The sequence below is a fragment of the Saccostrea cucullata genome, unplaced genomic scaffold, assembly GCF_032062105.1.
Source record: "Saccostrea cucullata isolate Sc308-1 unplaced genomic scaffold, CSIRO_AGI_Scuc_v1 ctg1630, whole genome shotgun sequence".
Classification (NCBI taxonomy): Eukaryota; Metazoa; Mollusca; class Bivalvia; order Ostreida; family Ostreidae; genus Saccostrea; species Saccostrea cuccullata.
In genome coordinates, this window is record NW_026922524.1 from 50,473 (window position 1) to 71,657 (window position 21,185).

The 21,185-nt window shown below is 33.2% G+C and overlaps 1 protein-coding gene and 1 long non-coding RNA gene across 2 annotated transcripts in view; both read left to right on the forward strand.

The window, feature by feature from the left end:
* LOC134261906 (uncharacterized) overlaps positions 1–6,026 on the forward strand; it is a 53,663-nt gene extending 47,637 nt beyond the window's left edge. Inside the window, exons 7-9 of the mRNA XM_062744293.1 lie at positions 3,470–3,613; positions 4,118–5,367; positions 5,579–6,026. Of these exons, the coding sequence (XP_062600277.1) occupies positions 3,470–3,613; positions 4,118–5,367; positions 5,579–5,608 (1,424 nt within the window). The 3' untranslated portion in view covers positions 5,609–6,026. The remainder of the gene's footprint in view (positions 1–3,469; positions 3,614–4,117; positions 5,368–5,578) is intronic.
* Positions 6,027–13,210: 7,184 nt separating this feature from the next.
* LOC134261904 (uncharacterized) lies at positions 13,211–21,166 on the forward strand. Its single transcript, XR_009990911.1, has 3 exons — positions 13,211–13,322; positions 13,752–13,900; positions 21,130–21,166. It is a non-coding gene; the product is annotated as an uncharacterized LOC134261904 (long non-coding RNA).
* Positions 21,167–21,185: the final 19 nt, after the last annotated feature.

Here is a 21,185-nt window from a genome sequence, read left to right on the forward strand (position 1 = left end):
AATCAAATATCAAGGCCTAAGGGTCAGGGGTTCATGTATGGTAGGGGCACTACTGATTATTGCTGAACATAACTGATTAGTTGAAATGCATTTTTTGTTCCCCTACCTTGTGTATGGGTATTAAGTAAACAAACTAAGCAACTGCTAAGTGTATTGTTATGATGAATTAAATTCAATCACTGGAAAGTTGTTGCATAATGCTCAGGTGACCTATAAGGCCCATGGGCCTCTTGTATGTTGATAAGGTTTAATGTGGTTGTAGATTTCTTATAAAGTACTTCAAATTTGCTGTTTTTTAAAGCAAAGTAAACCTCCAAAAACTAGTTATATTTATCAAAAGGTGAAGAGAATTTTAAAAATCAACAGTTGATAAAACAGAGTATATTAATATCAATAAAATTATAATTTAAAAAGCTTTTTTAATGACTAGTAATAAAATGTATTTGTTTAACCATAACTTCAAATGATAAAGTACAAAACACCCTATCTGAAAGGCGCGTGGTTTCCATAGCAACAATGCGAAACATTATTTTTTGATTGCTCTTTTCTATCATACCCTTTGTTCTGAAAATTTATATATGAGTTTTACCAAAATCTGTTTTTATGCCACTTTCCACATTTTTTAATTAAATGCTCGATGCTTGCTGATTTTGACTCTTAATTCTTTAAAAATCTTCTTCTCTTCTAATTTTAGGGTGGGGCTCTAATGATTATATAGTGAAATGCATGAATTCTTTGAACATCTTATCCTTTGCTCCTGGATAATATGCTATTGATCTAATTACATATTTAAGGTCAGAATTTATTTTATTATCAGTTTTACAAACCCTACGCTCAAGTTTTTGAATTTTCAGAAAAAAATAAAGCAAAATTCCTATTTCAAATTTGAGTTGAGATCGAGATTTCAAATTTACGAACTTGCACTTCCAGTTTTAAGATCGAACGGCGGGTAAATAAAGCAAGATCTGCGAAGATAGCTTGGTTTAGTGTAAAATTCATCGATAAGAGTGCCATTCAAAACGTTTCACCCGTTCAAAGGACAAATAAAATGCTGAGGACTTTGTTGCACAATGACATGCTGGTGAGATTCGTTTCAAAAGTATCTGTCTGTAAATTATTTTCCTCCCACAGGTTTTAAACTGCCCGTGGTAGCTATTGCATACTGCCAGCGACATTGTTTAGGTCTCTGTTATTATAGCTTACAGTCTAAGCATCATTCTTCAGAAAAGGGTTGCTTATGTATCAGATGTAATGAATAAAACTATGGGAGAAGTTAAGTCCATTTGTTTGAGGAAGAAATAAACAATAACCAGAAGAAATTAAAAAAAAAACTATTAAAAAGCAAGAATATACAAATATATACAGGCATGTAGTATCATTTGTATCAGCCAGAAAAAATATTTTACACCTAATTGAAAAAAAAATGTTCACTCTACTCGACAATACTCCCTGTCTGTTTTATAATAGGAATTATAATTTTAGGTATCAAGTATATTTTAGCACAATGTCTACACATTCACCTAACACATATTAAAAAAAATGAAGATATAATGAAAGACGTTTAAAGAATTGATTTTAAAAATATATTTTGATCATCATCACTAAATTTATATACTGTACAGCAGGAAATTAACCCCTGGAGTTAATTGTCGCTATATTTGCGGAAAAAGAAATTCTGCGAATTCAACATACAGCGAAAATTTCTTATTAGGACAAATTGAAATTATTACTATTTTTTGTGATTAAGGTATCCGATCCATAAAAGGACAAAATTTTCTAACCTTGAATATCCATCCTATATGAAATATTCTATGACTAATTCAAAGCAGTTTAGAGTAGAAAAGGATTTACCAGGAGAAATTGTTAAAAATATAATTACCCGAGCAGTAATTCATTAATTAAGAATGCATTGAAGTCTATGGGAAAAAGCATATTCTTTGAAATAAAAAATTGAATACTATGAATATCAAATGAATGCTTTGGTGAATAGATGCATATTATTATTAAGAATAGAAAAACAATTGAAAAATAATTTTTCACTAGATCGATTTTTTAGAAAAAAATTTTATTGATCAAAAGCAAAGGGGAATAACTCTTCAAGGACGGACCAAGTCAAAATATAGGACACATTCTGCTCTTACATATTGAGTCCAAGATATAAAAATTAAGTCTACATATACTAAGTATACAGCCAATATATATTTGTTATGCATTCAAATTCATTGAATCTGAGGCTTTTATGGATCGGATACCTTAAATGTAGAGTAGACTGTCTTTAAAAAATTGCGGGTGTAAGCACGTAGTTGTTGGTGTTTTTAAAGCTTATTAATTAAATTATTTTTTTATAGAGCTAACGATTAATTTTGCCGTCTAGTAGACGTGCGATATAATTATTTAATAAAACATGATTGTTTAATTTCACCCATGCGAACCGCTGAGTCATTATTTTAATCAAGACATGTACACTTACGTAGTAAACAGGGTATCGGCAATTAATTTCAATTAAATGATTAAAAGTTCAACAATTTGACAAAGGCATATTTTTTTCTGATTCGTACCCGGAAATAAAAAAAAAGAAATGCGTAACATTATTTTGACTTCAAATCGGAATCAGTTCGGTGATTCGTTATTATTCAATCGGGATCAAAATCGACACAATATATAGACTTAACTTTCTCTGATATGCGCGATATACATGCACAGACTATCGTAAGATAGAGACGGGAAATATCAGTTCACACAATATATACCTAAAGAAAAATGCTTGCGAGTAGTGTGTAAGAAATGTATGATTTTTGATCCTCCGCGAATTCAACCCACCGCGATATGATGTAAATTGAATACGACCGCGATTTTAACCTGCTATACAGTAACTAGTCCAAATTGGCAGATGAGGAAATAAGCAGTTTATATGTAAATGTTCTACTTTCCTATTTGTAAGCATTATGTGTCCAGTGGTACGGATCCTATTAGGATAGCATAAAAAAGCACAAATGTTGAAAATTTATTTATCAAACACAATTTTTTTTTATCTCCTTCTCTTTCTTGACTTTTCCATTCTCATGTTCATAACTAAACCTAAAAATAAAAAAAAATGCTGGCCTTATGATGAAGAAAGGGGCCTCTTTCAAATTAGATAATTTCAGGGCTCCTGTGTCAGGGGTATGAGTGGGGAAGGGTTACTTTGACTAAAAATGAATTAATGATTTGAAATCTGTTCTCTGATAAGCAATAGTGCATCTTTCAAAATTTGTGAATTTCATGGATTTTGGATTAAAATATGAACCAAATACAATCGCTGGAAAGTTGTGACATGATACTCAGGTGACCTATAAGGCCCGAGGGCCTCTTGTTAACTATTGCTGTCATCGTATTTTAAGATTACATGTTTCTCATATAACTAAGAATCACCTTTTACATGCAATAGAATTTAAGATGCATCACTTGATAATGCTATTTTTTTGGCAAGACTATTTTGTGTTTTGGCTGCAATCCATCAAGACCTACTGTGATGATGGGAAGTCTAAAGAAAGTCGAAGTGATAAATCCAAAGCCAGCCCTGTTATCCTGATTGCCTCTCATCATGACTGTGTAAAGGTAAAACTTTTTAATGGTGGATCGATTATCTCTTTCCGCCTTTTTATCAATCTTTTGCCATTCTTGCTCTTTCGTACTTAACAATTTATATTTCTCTTTGAGAAAACTCTTTTCTCATTTCTCATTTGCAATTTTTAACCAATTGTATTGAATAGAAAATCATAAACTGATTATACAAAACCTTTGAAAGAAAAATATTCAGCAAACTTACACTGTTACGTCAGTAAAAGGTGTATGTCAGTTTTTGTAACGTAATTTGTCCTGTTTGAATTTACTCTTTCACAATCCAATTATTTCTAGCTTCATCATAATCCATCAACATCATGTTTTATACCACATTAAAACAGACATAATATTGAAAAAATAATTTTGCTTTAATTTTAGGAATAAAGGAAATTTCAACATTCTTCATGTATTTTAATCATCTATCTGACTTAGCTTCATTTAACAATAAATGTCATATTTTACGTTTATTGTTAATATCGATTTGATAATCGATGTCTTCTACATCTGCAGAAAGAAACAACGCCCAGCCAAACTTCATTCTATGACGCAATAGAGAAATGCTTGCCTAGTGAACATACACTGAATGATCACATTTCTCCTTCACGTTACTACGAGATTGAATGTCCACTGGGAAAACTGAATGAACAGCAAAGAGAAGCTATAGAACAAGTCAGAAAATGCATTGTTAGAACAGCAAAAAGTCTTCCGCAATGGGGTGAAAAAATTCCCCACATATGGTACATGTTTGAGCGATTTGTACAAGAACGTAAAGCAAAGAGAATTATCAGCAGATATAGCCTACTATTTGAGAAAGAATTTAAAATCCTAGAAGAAAATGAGTTGGATGATATGCTCAAATACTTTTCAGAGGTGGGCCAGATAATTTATTTCTCGGAAGAAGGACTGAGACACAATATAATATTAGACGTTGGTTGGTTTGTAGACGCTTTTAAAAATATCATTACAGATCCTACTCACGCTCGCTCAGCATGCAGTAGGGTTAAAGAGTGGGAAATTTTCATGAAGAATGGTATGATTTCATATTCAACACTGGTCAGCGTATGGGAGGAAAAGGAGGAATCATATGTTCTTGAAAAAGATACTATTATACCATACATGGAAAAACTTGGTATTCTTGCAAAATTGAAAACACAATATGTTGAGGTGAAGGACGCTGAATCTTTTGGGAATAGACAAGAATCATTGTACTACATCCCAAGTGTAAATAAGACCGACTTCACAACAAAAGGCTTCGATTTCTTCAACAACGGATATAAAACTCCGATCTTGGTGTTTTCTTTTAAAACATTTATTCCTCATTTCTTTTTCTTTAGACTTGTTGCGATTTGCTTTGCCAGGTGGGAATTGTTAAGTGAATACCGACTATGCAAAAACGTTGCTTTTTACAAGGAAAAAGGTGATGACATTAACATTGCAATTGCAGTCAATAAAACATCAATTCAATTGCAAGCGTTCACTCCAGATAAAAATATCAACCTGGAAAATACAGATACGAAAAATATCAGAATTCAAATTGAACAAATGCTTGAAGAGCTTACCACAACTTTCCATCAACGAGTTCTCTATGAAGTCGGATACCCTTGTAGTGATATAAATATCACTGAAGAAGATGAGGGTTGTTTCTTATCAGAGACAACCGTCGCCGAACTGAAAACGAATAAAAGAGTTTGCCCGAATTTTAGAAAAGAGGATCATAGAGAGCATCAGATTGTACGTGATGACTTGTTGCATTATTGGTACACGGTATGTTCTTTATACAGTTTATATTAAAAATAGCAGGGACTCGATTGCAATATAGTTTTAATAAATACAGGAAATATAATGAGAGAATGAAAAGGAAATCGTTGTTTTAATCTACCCATGTCACAAATAAATTTAGGAAAAAGGAATAAATAACTGTAAAAACTGATATGTTTTTTCTGTTTTGTTTTTATTCGTATGATTTATCTTTCAGGGAGTTGATAGCAGAGCCCAGTCTTCTTGATGTTTGGCCAAAAAGAAAATGGTTGTTAAAAGAAACAGTTCAAATGTACCAAGCACGCTCTATTTTCGATTCTCTTATTAACTCTGTTACACGCTGGTGGTGTATCTTAATATGTATTGATAGAAAAAATAATATATATTAAATTAATTTTGCATTCATCTGCTGAGTTTGACAAAAAAAAATTAACAGAATCAAACTTGGCCATTCAGTCAACAGAAAATCTACTGAAAGGCCACATGTAGTGGGGGACAGATATCTACCATTCAAGGACTATTTCCAGAGTTTTCAGTGATCAATTAGTAAATTAATTGAATTAAGAGGGTTATTCCTGTAATTCAGGTTATGCAATAGATGAATGATTATTTTTCTGATTATACAAGCATTACTATGGTTGCTTTATTTAATTCATATATTAATGTAACCACGTATAACAATATAAAATAGATGAATATATATATAAAAATATTATAGGTACATGCACTTTAATTGAGATTATATCCAACCCCATTTATTTCTTTGAAATAAGGGTTTTGTTTATCAAATTTAATATAGCTCACTTAAATATGTGTGATTCCTGTTTGGTTTCTGGAATGAATTAAATGAAATATTCAAAGCATATATTTACTGAAATATCATATACATTCAGAAGTAATCAGAAGCAATATTTTTTCCCATTTTTTAAAAAATTAGAAAAAAGAAATGGTAAATATATTATAAAATCTTGTGGTAGCATTTTGTTAGAACTGTGGGGATTTTTTTTTCCTTCACTCAAACAATGAATTTAGATAAACAATTTTCAACAATGAAAGGCAATGAAATATTACAAAAATTTCTAAAGTAAAAAATGTTCCTATAACTGAGAAACACAATTTTTAAATATATATTTTAAAAAAAATACCTTAAAACAACTCTAAGAAGCATAATACTGTACAATGATGTGTTATATAGTAGGTATATCTTTATCTTTTCGTAAATTTTAACTATGATACACATAATTAATAGATTTTCAAACGTACTGTAACAATGATTTGTGTTATTTGATTGTGGAGTGTATTAAAATACATTACATCAAGTTTTGCTTTAAAATGTTTATTGTTTTTAACGTACTGTACATGGCAAGAAGTAAAGGAGTCACTGGTTCTGATACACTTGTTGGTGTGACGTCAATCTGTAACATTCAATGTAACTGTTCGAAGGTTGATCCAAAAATTATTGGAGTTTCTTCAGATTTTATTTATTTTAAAGTTGAAATCGTTGGTTTAATATTACAAATCAAAATATAGACACTTGATGGATATTTTAAATTTAAAAAATATTCTAAATATCTTTCATAGTAACTCTATGGCAGTTGCCATTGAAACAGTTGTTTAGTAATACGGGGGAGACATCGTATTTATTATCATTTAAATTCTCAATGCGTGTAATGAGAAATAAACCGCCTTTAAAACGAATATTATGTCATTATTACCATTGATTGATCTTTTATCAACCTTAGTGTGAGAGTTTTACTGCCTGGATATTTAGTTTATTCGCTAAATATTTATTGTTCATTTTAAAGTTGTTAGAAAACGTCTTATTTCGCTTAATTCATACGTTTTGTGATAATATCGGGATCAATCTGTATTAACGTAGGTCGCGGGTTTACAGGGCTTTTAAAAGTGTTCGAAAACATACCATGAAAATTACCTATATTATTTCTCTACCTTTGATTTCCATTCTCTGAAAATTTCATAAAATTCGTCTGCACCATTTTTGTGTAATTGAATTCCAAAGATGTCATTGTTGTAGTTACATTTTCAAGGGTATTCTATTGAATTGTATAGGGGAAACGTCGTTTTTGGCTTGTTTTCAGGCAAGGTTTTGATTTAAAAAATATCAATAACTTTTAAATCTTGCAGACGAATTTGTTTATCCTTTGGTATATAAAAGTAGAATTGATTTGATATAAATCTATGTAAAAAAATTAATATGTTTTCGGGTTCATTTCTTCGTAATTAAATCGTAGATAATTGCTTATATATTGACAAATGTAGCATTTTTAAGAACAACGTCATAAAATATCGCGACGTCACGCTTGACGTCGTGAATATCGACCCGGTATACAGAGCACAAAAAAAAATTACTCAGTATACGGATTTTAAGAAAAAGGAAATTCATGTATATCTGCTTTCAAATGACCAGTATCATATTAATAATTCAATAAAATAACTATTAAACATTTTTCCTTGAATCAGCTTATTATGTCTAATTTTAGCGAAAATTCACGTAAACGGCGTAAACCAACAATCAGTCTTTTAGTTTCTTTTTTATTAGAAAATTCAGCAACGGTATCAAATCAACAATAACTTCTGATGAATCAATTTCCGCCAAATACCCCCCCCCCCCCGGGTATGAGTATTAATGCATTCAGTGTTTTTATTGAAAATGTTTTTGTTTACAAAGAGGCAACAAATAGGCCTAGCTAAAATAAATCTTAATTTGATTTTATTTTATGCTTAATATACGTATAAAGATAGAAAAAATGCGTACTTAAAAGGAATTTAGAGGGTAAATGGGACGATAATTTAAACAATAATTTTATTTGGCAGAATAAACAGGCAGATTTTATTTTTTTTTCTTAGACTTTCATTGTATACATATAACATTAATTCTACTGAATGAACATGGAAAGCAACACAGCGAATAAAATATTTACATGTAACTAGCAACAACGCGTGCCGTTACTTACACAGGCAATTGGAGTATCGACCCCCCCCCCCTTTCTGTTTTTCTGGGGGTTTCCCTATTTTGGATTTTAACATGTTTAATACGTATTGCATGTTATTAATAATGTTACCCTTTTATCTCTTTATGCTGTTTTTAAATACCATGTTTTTCGTTTTCGACTGATACATAAAAAGAGACGGCTTGCAATTTGTTTTTATTTTCGACGTCTGTCTCACAATCTTCACTTGCATAATCACTATCTAAAGCGTAGAGAATCATGGAATATGCAGACATTGATAAATTTGAAAAACACTCTTTTTCCTTTTCAGATTTCCATTTATATAGTTCTTTATTTGCCTCCGATCAGTAAATATTTCGATTAAATCAACGTGCACATATAGGGTGGAGTTATAATTAAAAAAAAATGGAAAAAGTTTACTCATCCCTGGCGTTAGGAAGTAAAAAATGGAAAGGAGGGAGGGGGTCATGTCCTACGTGCCTGTGGTTATTTACAAGAGGTCAATGCCGCTCAAAAAATGTATGTATAATATATATAATTTAGTTATATTTTTATTCTCATACATGTATTTATTTATAATTTAGTTAGTGTTTCATTAAGATTACCCCGGAGGTGCCTTAGCAGTTTTTAATTTGTGTTCAACCTTTATATAGATTTGTCTGAGATTAGCACATACCGTTTCATAATTGAGTTCGACTTTCAAAGTTTTGACGCTGTTTACGGAATAAATGAAAACAAAGACATGCATGCCATATATGGTTGTGTAGAAAAATTATCGTAGAAGACAATGCTAATAAACAGTTTGTTTAGTGCATTTCCACTGAAAGTGTACAATAAAATGAGTGCGTTTCTGAGGAGGGGGTATCAAGTGTAATTCGAAGTTAGATAACCTGTTTTAAAATTATACTCATTTAATACATGTGTCGGTATTTAATATTTATAAATTATACATGACACAAGGGTTAAAATTTATTTCCGAAACAAGTATATGTGCTCTCAGAATAGACCCGAGAAGATGCGATTGATGATACGTAATGAAACGCTTCTAACACTTTCAGTGATGGTCACTCGAATCAAAATAAGCCTTCATTATTTTTATAACTTCAGCATGTTCTATGAATATGTTACACTAAACTATCAATTTCAACAAAAGTTACAGCTAGATAATGTACTGAAATTTTCCCTTTCTCACCGTGACGTCATAATCAGATGTGCACAAGAAAGTCGCCCAAATCATATAAATTGCGTACCCAGTTTTAATGACGTCAGCAACCCCGCGACCTACGTTAAAAGCGAATATTTCTGATATAGGCTTGGGGAAAATGCATTTAGTTAATGGTTATCCAGTGATATTAGAAATTTAAGAAATATAAAACTTCCATGGACGTTTATTAAAGATTACGTCGAAGTCTCCCCCGGGTTTCACATCTATCATTTTTCAGAAAGCTCCTGCGGCCTTATTGGTAATTAGAAAGTTGTGAAATTTTCCAATATTGTTGCAATATGACTCTATATTATAAATATGCCTGCTGCTATCATCAAATCACGATAACATTTTAGAAAGAAATTCCAAGAACTTTTGGATTAATCCGCGTATATCCTACTTTATGTCTTCTTTATCATTTTTTGCTGTCTTATATTCTCACTCTTTTCTCTGTAATGTAAATGGGCCGACATATTATTTCAATTGTGGCCGAGTAGTTTTAGACGGTACTAAGATTTCGTCTGGAACGGCATCCGTTGTTTGCAGAACGAACGGGGTGAGGAAATTTTGGCGTAGAGGGTGTACATGTGAGGTAAAGGGTAAAAACGAAGTATAAGGTGTGCCGTGTTTCCGAAGGTCCACCAATATGCAATTCCAGAGAAAAAAACAAATGATGAAGGATTCCGTATTTATTAGATGAGTCTCAACGATGGCAAGAGTTTATAATTATATGAATCAACAAACAGGCATATAAAACGATCCCATATGTTATTTTAATTGACTGGGCCTACGTTTTGTGGACAAATTGACAGATAGAGATAAAGAAAACAGGCAGACAGAGAGGATACATATTCAAACAATATACGCCTTCCTTTCATTAATTAAGGACCTTAAAAAATGTGTGTGCATTGTGTTGTATTGTAAAAGAGTTAAGATACACAATGGAATTATTGACATTTTTTTTAAATAATAAAAGATAAATAAATTAATTAAGATCATGGCGAGTTGTTAAATTAAGATTTCACCTTTCATGAAAGACAGATCAAGAATCATTTTAAGATTACAAAATACATCTTTAATGAATTGATCAATCATTGGAAAAAAAACTTATTGCTCAATGGCTCTGATAACCAGCCATTGGTATAAATTGGAGGCTTCTATGGGTAAGTGTTAAGAGCCATCCTCTGTATTGATTTGAAATTTTATATAGGAGATTTGGCACGCATAGTCTCAGAATTTCTTCAAACTCTCTATGATAAAAGTCATTGATACCCGTAAGTGAAATCAGGCAAACGTTGGTTGCTATGTTTTATAGTTACCATGGCAACATATCTTAAAGTTCGAAAAATGGCATTTTTTAACATGTTAAGAGCCCCATAGTTAACATTTTCGGACAAGCAAACAATTGGCAATGACTGTTTCCAAAAGTTGAAGGTCAGATGTCTCAAATGCAAAATAAACATGTTTGGTGAATCAACTATTACATACGTTACTATGGTGACAAAGTTTTCAAAGTTAAAAAAATATTCATTGAATTTTATAGTCATACACGTAAAAATAAAAAAGCAATTATAGGATGAAATGTGACCAAATAATAGCAAAAAGAGCTTTGAAATATATAACAAGAACAAAATTTGATATTTTATTTTGGTTGGCAATGGTTGCCAAGGTTTTGTACCACAGAGAGCCTTCAAAGCAACAGTATGTTTAAATCTGATCCTATTATTTTAAAAGAACACATTTCCTAATAACTAATGATCAATTTTTAAAGATGTTGGTGTGCTCCTAGTTTTCCCATTTGAAAAAAACATATAAGATTCTTTAATAAATAGAGCGTTCCTATGGAAATAAGCAGAAAATATATGCATAAAAACCTGAAAAATATTTTCTTTCCTTGGATACGTACCCTAAAATGTAGATTCCCAAAACTTTTATGATTGATATTTATTAACAGCTAACCTGACTTTTAATTTTGACTATCATCCAATCTCTAAGTGGATGCATGAAGTTGGCACACAGGGTTTAATATTGATATAAACTTCACAAAATCGAGCATTTTTCCTTCTTGGTAACCATAGCAACGGAGTTGTTTTCTTCAGCAAATTTTATCAATATATGATATTCAACTTCAGTTCTAACAGATAAGTACAATTCAAGCTGAGTCCTACAATGTGTTTCTTGATTATATAGCAATTTAATTCTTAAATCAGCTAAAAATAATTCACTTTGAATTCACTTTGGTACTTTGTTCCCATGGTAACACTGCAAAGTAGCAATTATACCCAATTTTTCTTATGCGTTTGGTGTTGCAAGGTCCTACGGATGCATACTTGCCGGTCTTGAATTTTCATGTTTTTCCTCAAGACAGTAGCATTAACCCAATCTTAGTTACTGGTTTTGCATGGTTACACTGTGGTACCATGGCAGCCATAAAAGTTATTTATAGAGTAATATTGCTTATACTTAAGGTCAAACATTTTTTCTTAAGGCGTTGATTGTAACACCTACCATTAGTTTAAACGGAGTGTTTTTCAGCATATTTCCGCATTGTAAATGTATTCCAAATGTACCTTTGGTTACCACTTACGTAGAGATATATTCTAAACAGTTTCTTTACAGTATAAGTGACATCAAGGTGTCACTTTTTTGTGAGAATGGTTTGTTTGCTTTTCTAGTTTTTATTAAGCCACAGATAAGATTTAAAGTGGCTGAAAATCTCGATTTTTCAAATTTTTCTGGCTGTTGCCATAGCAACCGAGACACTTAGTAACGAAATTTTGTTTGGTATTTGTTTCTGATGTCAAGTACTAAGCTTGGGTGAAGTTTCATTAAAATTGGTGACAATGCGTGGCAACAAAGTTTAAGTGGTTACAGAAAATGACTAACTCTTCATTTGAGTGAAAAAAATCTTTCGAAATGCTTGTATGTAAGAAAATCAAGACTTTTAACGTCTTTTACCTTTTATATAATAAGTTTTTTGCAAAGTGTGTTCCCAATGACAATATATTTTTAACATAGTTACGTGTTATTATGAACTGTTTGCTTTTCCATATATTATGTACGGATTGTTTAATAGACTGTATTATTGTAATGGTTTTTCATTGTATGCAATGAAAGTATTAAGGACAGATGATACAAACGAAAAATGGATTTCTGAATTGGTATATATTTCTTGACTAAATTTTACTGCAAATGATGCAAATAATAAATTTCTAGAATATAAATAAATTGTAAACCTTCTGTGACATTCAAATTCTACCCTTCTGAAACAATCTTTATTATTCTTTACAATTTTTTTTCACTTCAAATTACATTTTTGTGCAATTTTGAATAAAAATTTAAAAAACTACGCCGTGAAATTTATTTATTTTATACATCTAAACATGACACAAATTACTATTTTCAAAATTTTTGACAAAAGTTTGTTTGTATCATCTGTCCTTAAATCAAAACTTTTGTGTAATTTTGTTGCTTGGCGATGTCGACAATTTCATAAAAACGTTGAAATCATTCTGATTCATTGTATTTTCAAGTAACATTGTCACAATTGATGTCCATATTTGATTTTCATATGTTTTATCTGAATTCTATATTACCAATATTATTTGCCCAATATGTTTACCATACTTTTAATCTTGTTTAGCAGGTTTTACCTGGCAATTTAAATCCCGTGAAATCAGATTGGGCGTAGCAATTGACCGGAGAAGTTTTGCTTAAGACAGCTCTCAAGTTTTATTTTGATCATGTAATTTCTTATTTCATGACCAGAGGTCCACCTATTCTGGGTAAGTGTATTTTATTTATTATTGTAAGCTGTATTATATATTGACGGTATTCATTCCTGAAATGGCAACAGAACTTTGTTCTATAATTTCATTTGTAAGTTAGATTCAAAGTAGTATTTGCTCATGTAAAGTATATGTGTTATAAGTAAAAGTATAAGTGTATGAGTATATGTATAATTTAGACGTAGTGTTGTTTGTATAAAGTATGGCGTATAGTATTTGTCTTAAAGTGGTTGTCTATAAGTAATACACTTAGTTTATGTGTGAACGTAAATGTTCTATATAGTAAAGTAGTATGAAGTGAAGTGAACTCAGTAAAGTGTAATGCAGTAAAATGCACCTAAGTAAATGTACAGCAAAATGTACAACTATGAGCAATTATATGTATAATTATATTATGTCTGTATCTAACTTTGTTTTATTTTACAGGCCCCATTTATTTAGGCCAGCTATCCTTTTATGCCATCCAGCAGGAAGCCATTGGGCCATGTAGAAACGCGTGTGTTTGTACATATTGTAAATAAAACTATATATAACAAAACTGTATTGTGTGATTTTGGGAAGCCGCTAGCCACTCTGTGACAAAGTTGGTGTCAAAAGTGGGATTCCAATCCCAGGAATTCAGTCCCAGGATATCCAAGGATATCAACGTTAACACAGGACGACTTCAGGATAGGCAGTCAACCTGGAAATAGATTCCATATGAAGTGGTGTCTTCGGTTATGGAACCTTGCAGAGGAAATCTACATGTCACCGACAGTGCCTGATGTTCTTAAGCAAGACGACTTGAATCCAACCTATTAAAACATTTTTTGTCAAACTGTAAGATAAGAAAATAACTAATGAAAGCATTTTACAATACATACAAAAGACTTTGTTATAAAAGTAGTTAGAAAAGTGAATTACTTGACTTGAAATCTAGTGAATATTTCATACATGTTCTCTTATTGTATTCTGTATGTACATGAAGTATGTAATTGTTCTCACTTTTGCAGTTGTTATTGTAGGCAATGTTTCTTGGTCATTTGGGGTCCAGAAGGTTTCTAGAAGTAGTGAGGGGTGGACTTCCTCAGAGTACGTGGAGACTGGTCAGGGTAAAAGTAGTGTGGTAAATAAGTATAAAGTATTAACAGTTGTGTCGCCCAATCTTAAACTTTCAAATTCAGTAGGGAGTAAAATTCCGAGTATAGTAGTGACATTAGTAGTACTTATACATGTAGTACCACAATATATAGAAAGTAGAATTCAAAGTCCAGTAGAGTCGTTAGTAGTACATGTAGAGGTGCAGTATATAAGTGGTCACACAAAGGTGTTAAAAAGGTCTAGGTGTTATGTTGGAAAGGTCATGTCCGTAAACATGGACTCGGTACAAGATTTAATCGCTGCAGGCGAGAAGTTAGGTTATGAAAAAGAAGAGTTAAGAAATTATGCTACAGAACAACAGAAATTACAGCGTGAAGAGAGAGCAGCGGCTCGACAGAGAGAAAAAGAAGAACGAGAATATCAGCTAGAAATGGAACGCATGTATCACGAGATGAAGATGAAGCAGCTACAAGAGAACAAGAATTAGAACTGGCAAACAAAAGTGCACAAGGTAAGGTTAGTGATGTTATGGTAAAACCTAGTGTACCGAAAATTCCTCCTCTTGACGAGAACAAAGATGAAATTGATAGCTATTTGAGAAGGTTTGAGAGGTTTGCGACAGCCATGAATTGGGAAAAGACTTTATGGTCGACACACCTCAGTGCTTTATTGAAAGGGCGAGCTCTAGATGTATATGCTCTTATGTCCGCGTCAAAAGTAAGTGACTACGATGAACTTAAAGCAGCTTTATTACGTAGGTACGAAATGACAGAGGATGGTTTTAAAAAGAAATTTCGTTCTTGTAGACCTGAAGTTGGGGAAACATTTTCTCAGTTCACTGTTAGACTTGCATCTTACTTGACTCGGTGGGTCGAAATGTCCAAAATTACTTGTTCATTTGAGGCTCTTTTCGATCTTATGCTTAGAGATCAAATGTTACATGTGTGTAATTTTGAATTGGCTGTATTTCTCAAGCAGAATGTTCCAAAGACAGTGGATCAGATGAGTATGTTAGCTGATCAGTTTAGGGAAGCTAGAAATACTAGTGCTATCAATTTGTGTTCAAAGGCAGTGAACAAACCAGAGGTAAGATAGGTACCAGAAAAACCCAAAGATGCACGTCAGCATCAGCAACAGAAGCCAAGGTTTGTTTCAACAATGAAAGAAATGTTTTGTATGTAACAAATATGGTCACATTGCACCCCAGTGCAGATTTAAAAGTAAAAACTCAAGTGCAGCAGTGTGCAAGGACGATCGTGGAAAAGGTCAAACAAATGGTAGTGATGCAAATCCAAGTAACTGCGCAGCGCTGATTTACAGTCAAAACCCGTTTATTTATAGTCAGGTAAGTGACCATACAACGGTTTTAACATCGGCATGTCATTCTACAGCGAAACCAATGCCTCTTTCAGTTGGCGATGAGGGTCATCCAGTTACCTTACTGAGAGATTCAGGATGTCGAAACATTGTAGTGCGCAAAAGTCTAGTAAAAGAGGAAAACTTTACAGGTAGACAAGAAACGTGTGTTTTGGCAGACAACACGAGAATAGTGGTCCCCGTGGCAAAGGTTGTCATTGATTCTCCTTATGTCTCAGGTGAGTATGAATGTTAGTGTATGGAAAATCCTGTCTTTGATCTCATTATAGGTGAAGTAGAGAATGCAAGACAACCTCATGATCCGGATCCAGAATGGAAACCTAACACTATCACAGCGGTTGAAACAAGACAACAGGTAAAAGAAAAACAGAAAATTAAAAGTATATAAACCACTTAAAGTGCCAGATATTGTCGAAGATGAAATCAACACAGATGACATATTGCGAGAACAGCAGTCAGATCTGTCACTTGAAACAGCACGAAGATATGCACAGGAAGGTCGAAGGTCACGTGATGGTAAGGTCAAGTGGTTTGAAAAGAATGTTTTCTGTACAGGGAATATGTGTCAGCAGAAAAGGACGGTGGTAAGACCTATTCTCAACTTATAGTCCCACCAATGTTTCATCAAATTGTAATGAAATTAGCCCATGAATCGATCATGTCTGGCCATTTAGCGATTAGAAGAACCATTTCTAGGATTTTGTCAGAGTTCTTTTGGCCAGGAATGCAGTCGGAAATTAAACGATTTTGTAGGTCACGTGATACATGTCAAAGAACGGTGTTTAAGGATACGGTAACTAAAGTTCCTTTAGGTAGAATGCCTTTAATAGACGTGCCTTTTAAAAGAGTTGCTGTAGACATTGTAGGTCCACTGCACCCTCCAACCGAAAAAGGTAATTGTTTTATTTTGACTTTAGTGGATTACGGCACAAGATTTCCACAAGCGAAGGCGCTTCCAGGAATAGACTCAGAGCGGGTTGCTGAGGCCTTACTTGAGATGTTCTCCTATACAGGCATTCCGGAGGAAATATTAACAGACATGGGAAGTCAATTTACTTCCGGGCTCATGAAAGAGGTGAGTAGACTCATTTCGTTGAAACAGTTAACAACTACTCCGTATCACCCTATGTGCAACGGGTTAGTTGAACGGTTTAACGGCACACTTAAGTAAATGCTTAAACGTATGTGTATTGATAGACCAAGAGACTGGGACAAATATCTACCCACTGTGCTTTTTGCCTATCGTGAGGTGCCCCAGGAAAGTTTGGGCATTGCTCCCTTTGAGTTGTTATATTGTCGTACGGTAAGAGGACCCATGACGATCCTGAAAGAACTATGGACTAAAGAAATTCCAGATCAACAGGTAAAGTCTACCTACCAGTATATTTTAGATCTCCGCGAGCGATTGGAGTCAACTTGGGAGTTGGCACAGGAATATCTTAAGAGGGCGTCACACAGACACAAAGTGTACTTTGACAAGAAGGCTAGAGTAGAAATATGAAATCAGGTGAGAAAGTTTTGGTTTTGTTGCCTTCTGATAGTAATAAGCTGCTAATGCAATGGCAAGGCCCTTATCAAATTGTGAAAAAGATGGGTAAATTTGACTGTCAGTTAGATGTGAAGGGAAAAGTAAAGACTTATCACGCAAACATGTTAAAAAATATGTAGAACGTTGTGAACCAGTTGTTCAATGTGTTATGTCAGTGGTAGATTCAGAACAAATTCAGTTTGATGAATCAGTTAGTGAGTATGATGAAGAAGCAGAGTTCGTACACGTACAGTCTCGAGAATCCTACAAAGATGTAGATGTGAATCCAGATCTCAACAGAGAGGAGAGACGAACTCTTATGGATCTTTTACACAGATATAGTGATGTTTTAACAGATGCACCAGGCCACACACATGTGCTTGAACATGAAATCAGGACAACAATGGATAAACCTGTGAGAGTAAGTCCCAGACAAATCCCTTTTGCTATGATGGAAACAGTGAAAGATGAGGTACGTAAAATGTTAGAAATTGGGGTAATAGAATATTCGGAAAGTCCATATTCATCCCCAATAGTCCTTGTTGCAAAGAAGGACAACACATATCGGTTTTGCGTCGATTTTAGAGCTCTGAATCGCATTACTGTGTTTGATGCGGAGCCTATGCCTGATGTTGACGCAATGTTTGCGAAATTATCAGGTCATAAATATTTTTCACGGTTAGACTTGTCTAAGGGGTATTGGGAAGTGCCATTGTCTGATTCTGCCCGTCCAATGACAGCTTTTCAGACTCCCCAAGGTCTTTTCCAGTTCACCAAAAAGCCGTTCGGCTACATTTTGTCGTCTCATGCGCGAGGTGCTCAACAACGTTTCTAATGTTGATAATTTCATAGATGATATCTTGATATTTACTCATACTTTTGATCATCATATCTCTGCGCTTTTTCAGGTTTTACAGCGTCACCGTACAGCGGATCTCACCGCCAGACCAATGAAATGTTCTTTGGCTTATCGGAAACTGGAGTCTTTGGGCCATATCATAGGCGATGACAAAGTACATCCTCATCCAGATAAAGTGTCGGCTATACAACAGGCGAACCATCCTAGGACGAAAAACAACTGTGATCTTTTCTAGGACTGGTAAAATTTTACAGAAAGTTTATCCCGAATTTTGCCCATATAGCTCTTCCATTTACAGACCTCACAAGAAAGTTCTCTCCTAGTAAACTTCAGTGGACAGAAGCTCAGGAATTAGCATTTCAAAATCTAAAAGCATCTATTATTCAATCTCCGATTTTGAAATTACCAGATCTTTCCAAAGTTTTCATTGTACAGACTGACGCATCTGACAGGGGTATAGGAGCAGTACTTTTACAGGAAGAAGGTGAATTCAAACTCCCAGTCGCCTATGCCAGCCGCAAACTAAAACCAAGTGAAGAACACTACTCGACGATAGAAAAGGAATGCTTGGGTATCATTTGGTCAGTGCAAAAGTTTCACAGGTATTTATGGCAAAGAGTTTATTTTAGAGACAGATCACCATCCACTGGAATATTTGAATAAGAAGAAGTTGGTGAACTCCAAACTAATGAGATGGGCATTGTCACTTCAGCCGTACCGATTCCGCATCAGGGCGATTAGAGGGAAGGATAATGTAGGAGCGGATTTTTTTAGCAGACAGTAAGAATCCGTCAGTAAATCTATGTAAATAAAGTTGATGAAAGAAGAATTTTATCTTGTTTTATCTTATGTTTAAAAAGTAATAAGAAAAACTTGTACATAAATTGTGTTTGGGAAAAAATTACATGTATGTAATTTTTCTTTAAAGGGGGAAGGTAATGTTACAATTGATGTCCATATTTGATTTCCATATGTTTTATCTGAATTCTATATTACCAATATTATTTGCCCAATATGTTTACCATACTTTTAAGCTTGTTTAGCAGGTTTTACCTGGCAATTTAAATCCCGTGAAATCAGATTGGGCGTAGCTATTGACCGGAGCAGTTGTGTTTAAGACAGCTCTCAAGTTTTATTTTGTTCATGTAATTTTTTATTCCATGGCCAGAGGTCCACCTATTCTTGGTAAGTGTATTTTATTTATTATTGTAAGCTGTATTATATATTGACGGTATTCATTCCTGAAATGTCCAAAGAACTTTGTTCTATAATTTCATTTGTAAGTTAGATTCAAAGTAGTATTTGCTCATGTAAAGTATATGTGTTATAAGTAAAAGTATAAGTGTATGAGTATACGAGGGCTGTTCAATAAATAATGTCCTCGGTGCTCAGAAAGAAGTTAAAGACGCTTTTCAATTATTTATTCCTCATGATTTTATTAATTAATCTCTTTTAAGTAATATACATGTCTCTAACATTTTTTATCCAATTTCTGATCGTTTGTATAACTCATATTTGGGCATGTCCCTCAGTATACTGGAAGATGGCAGATCCAATGATTTCCCGGACTTGTTTCTTCCTTCTAAAAGGTATTTTTCCAAGTTTGGAAATTGAAACAAGTCAAGAGGTAAAAGATCTTGCAAATATTGTTAATGTGAAAAAACATATTTTTCTGTTTATCTCGAAGACCCCTTTACTCTTCAGGGAATGCGGGTTTGGACGCTGTCTTGAAGAAATTCAATGTACTGGATTCCTTATTCTTGGTCCTTCCTCTAATAAACCTTTTGATATTTTGGCCAAAAAAGTGCTCTCTAGACTACTAAACTGTCTCTCCAAATACGATTTTGAAGAACATAACCACTAATATTTAAGAAAATTTTATATAAATCTGTCTTTGTGCTCTTGCATACCTGTGCACTTTTCAGACATTCGCCGTTTTTATCAAGAAAATCTTAATGGTATTTTTTTTAGGGTTTTTAGCGATAGATCCATGTTCCAATATTTGTTTGAAAATAAAACAAACGTGGATGACTACAATTACTGATATTTTGAAATAATTGTGAAGAATTTCGTACACACTGTCATTTTCACTTATTTTTCAAAATATAGGGTGACCTTTGAGTATCAAGCTTTTTTACCACCAAACGTTTCTTAAATACAGTGTAAACTACCCCCGAAGTGATGTCTATCAAATTTGCTATGGGTCTTGAAGTCAATCATACAACATCAAATATTATTTGTTGAAATTAGGCGAACAGTACATGAGTTGTTATAATTTTTGTTGGCAAGGAGGGTACCCATTTTTGATGCCCATTATAAAATTTTTAATCATTGAAATCCTCCTGCTCTTTTGTCTATAAAACAGGCATTGATTGCTCTAAATGTAACATATTTCAGTTAATATTTCTTCGTGATTTTTAACAAGTTTTACGGCAGCTTTAATGGAGCTTTTATTTTCACTCTTGTTCACTGATTTTTTACCATTCATTTATAATGCAGTGTCTCGAAAAGCCCTTGTTTCCCAGCTTCTCATGATGAAACTATGTGATTAAAAGTGGTCACATAGACTTTTATAAATTCACAAATGATTCAATAATAAGAGAAAGTCAAGTTTAATGTCATACGAAATCTGTAATGTATGTCATATAGTTCAGGACATTATTTATTGAACAGCCCTCTTATGTATAATTTAGACATAATGTTGTATGTATAAAGTATGGCGTATAGTATTCGTCTTAAAGTGGTTGTCTACAAGTAATACACTTAGTTTATGTGTGAACGTAAATGTTCTATGAAGTAAAGTAGTATGAAGTGAAGTGAACTAAGTAAAGTGTAATGCAGTAAAATGCACTTAAGTAAATGTACAGCAAAATGTTCAACTATGAGCAATTATATGTATAATTATATTATGTCTGTATCTAACTTTGTTTTATTTTATAGGCCCCATTTATTTAGGCCAGCTATCCTTTTATGCCATCCAGCAGGAAGCCATTGGGCCATGAAGAAACGCGTGTGT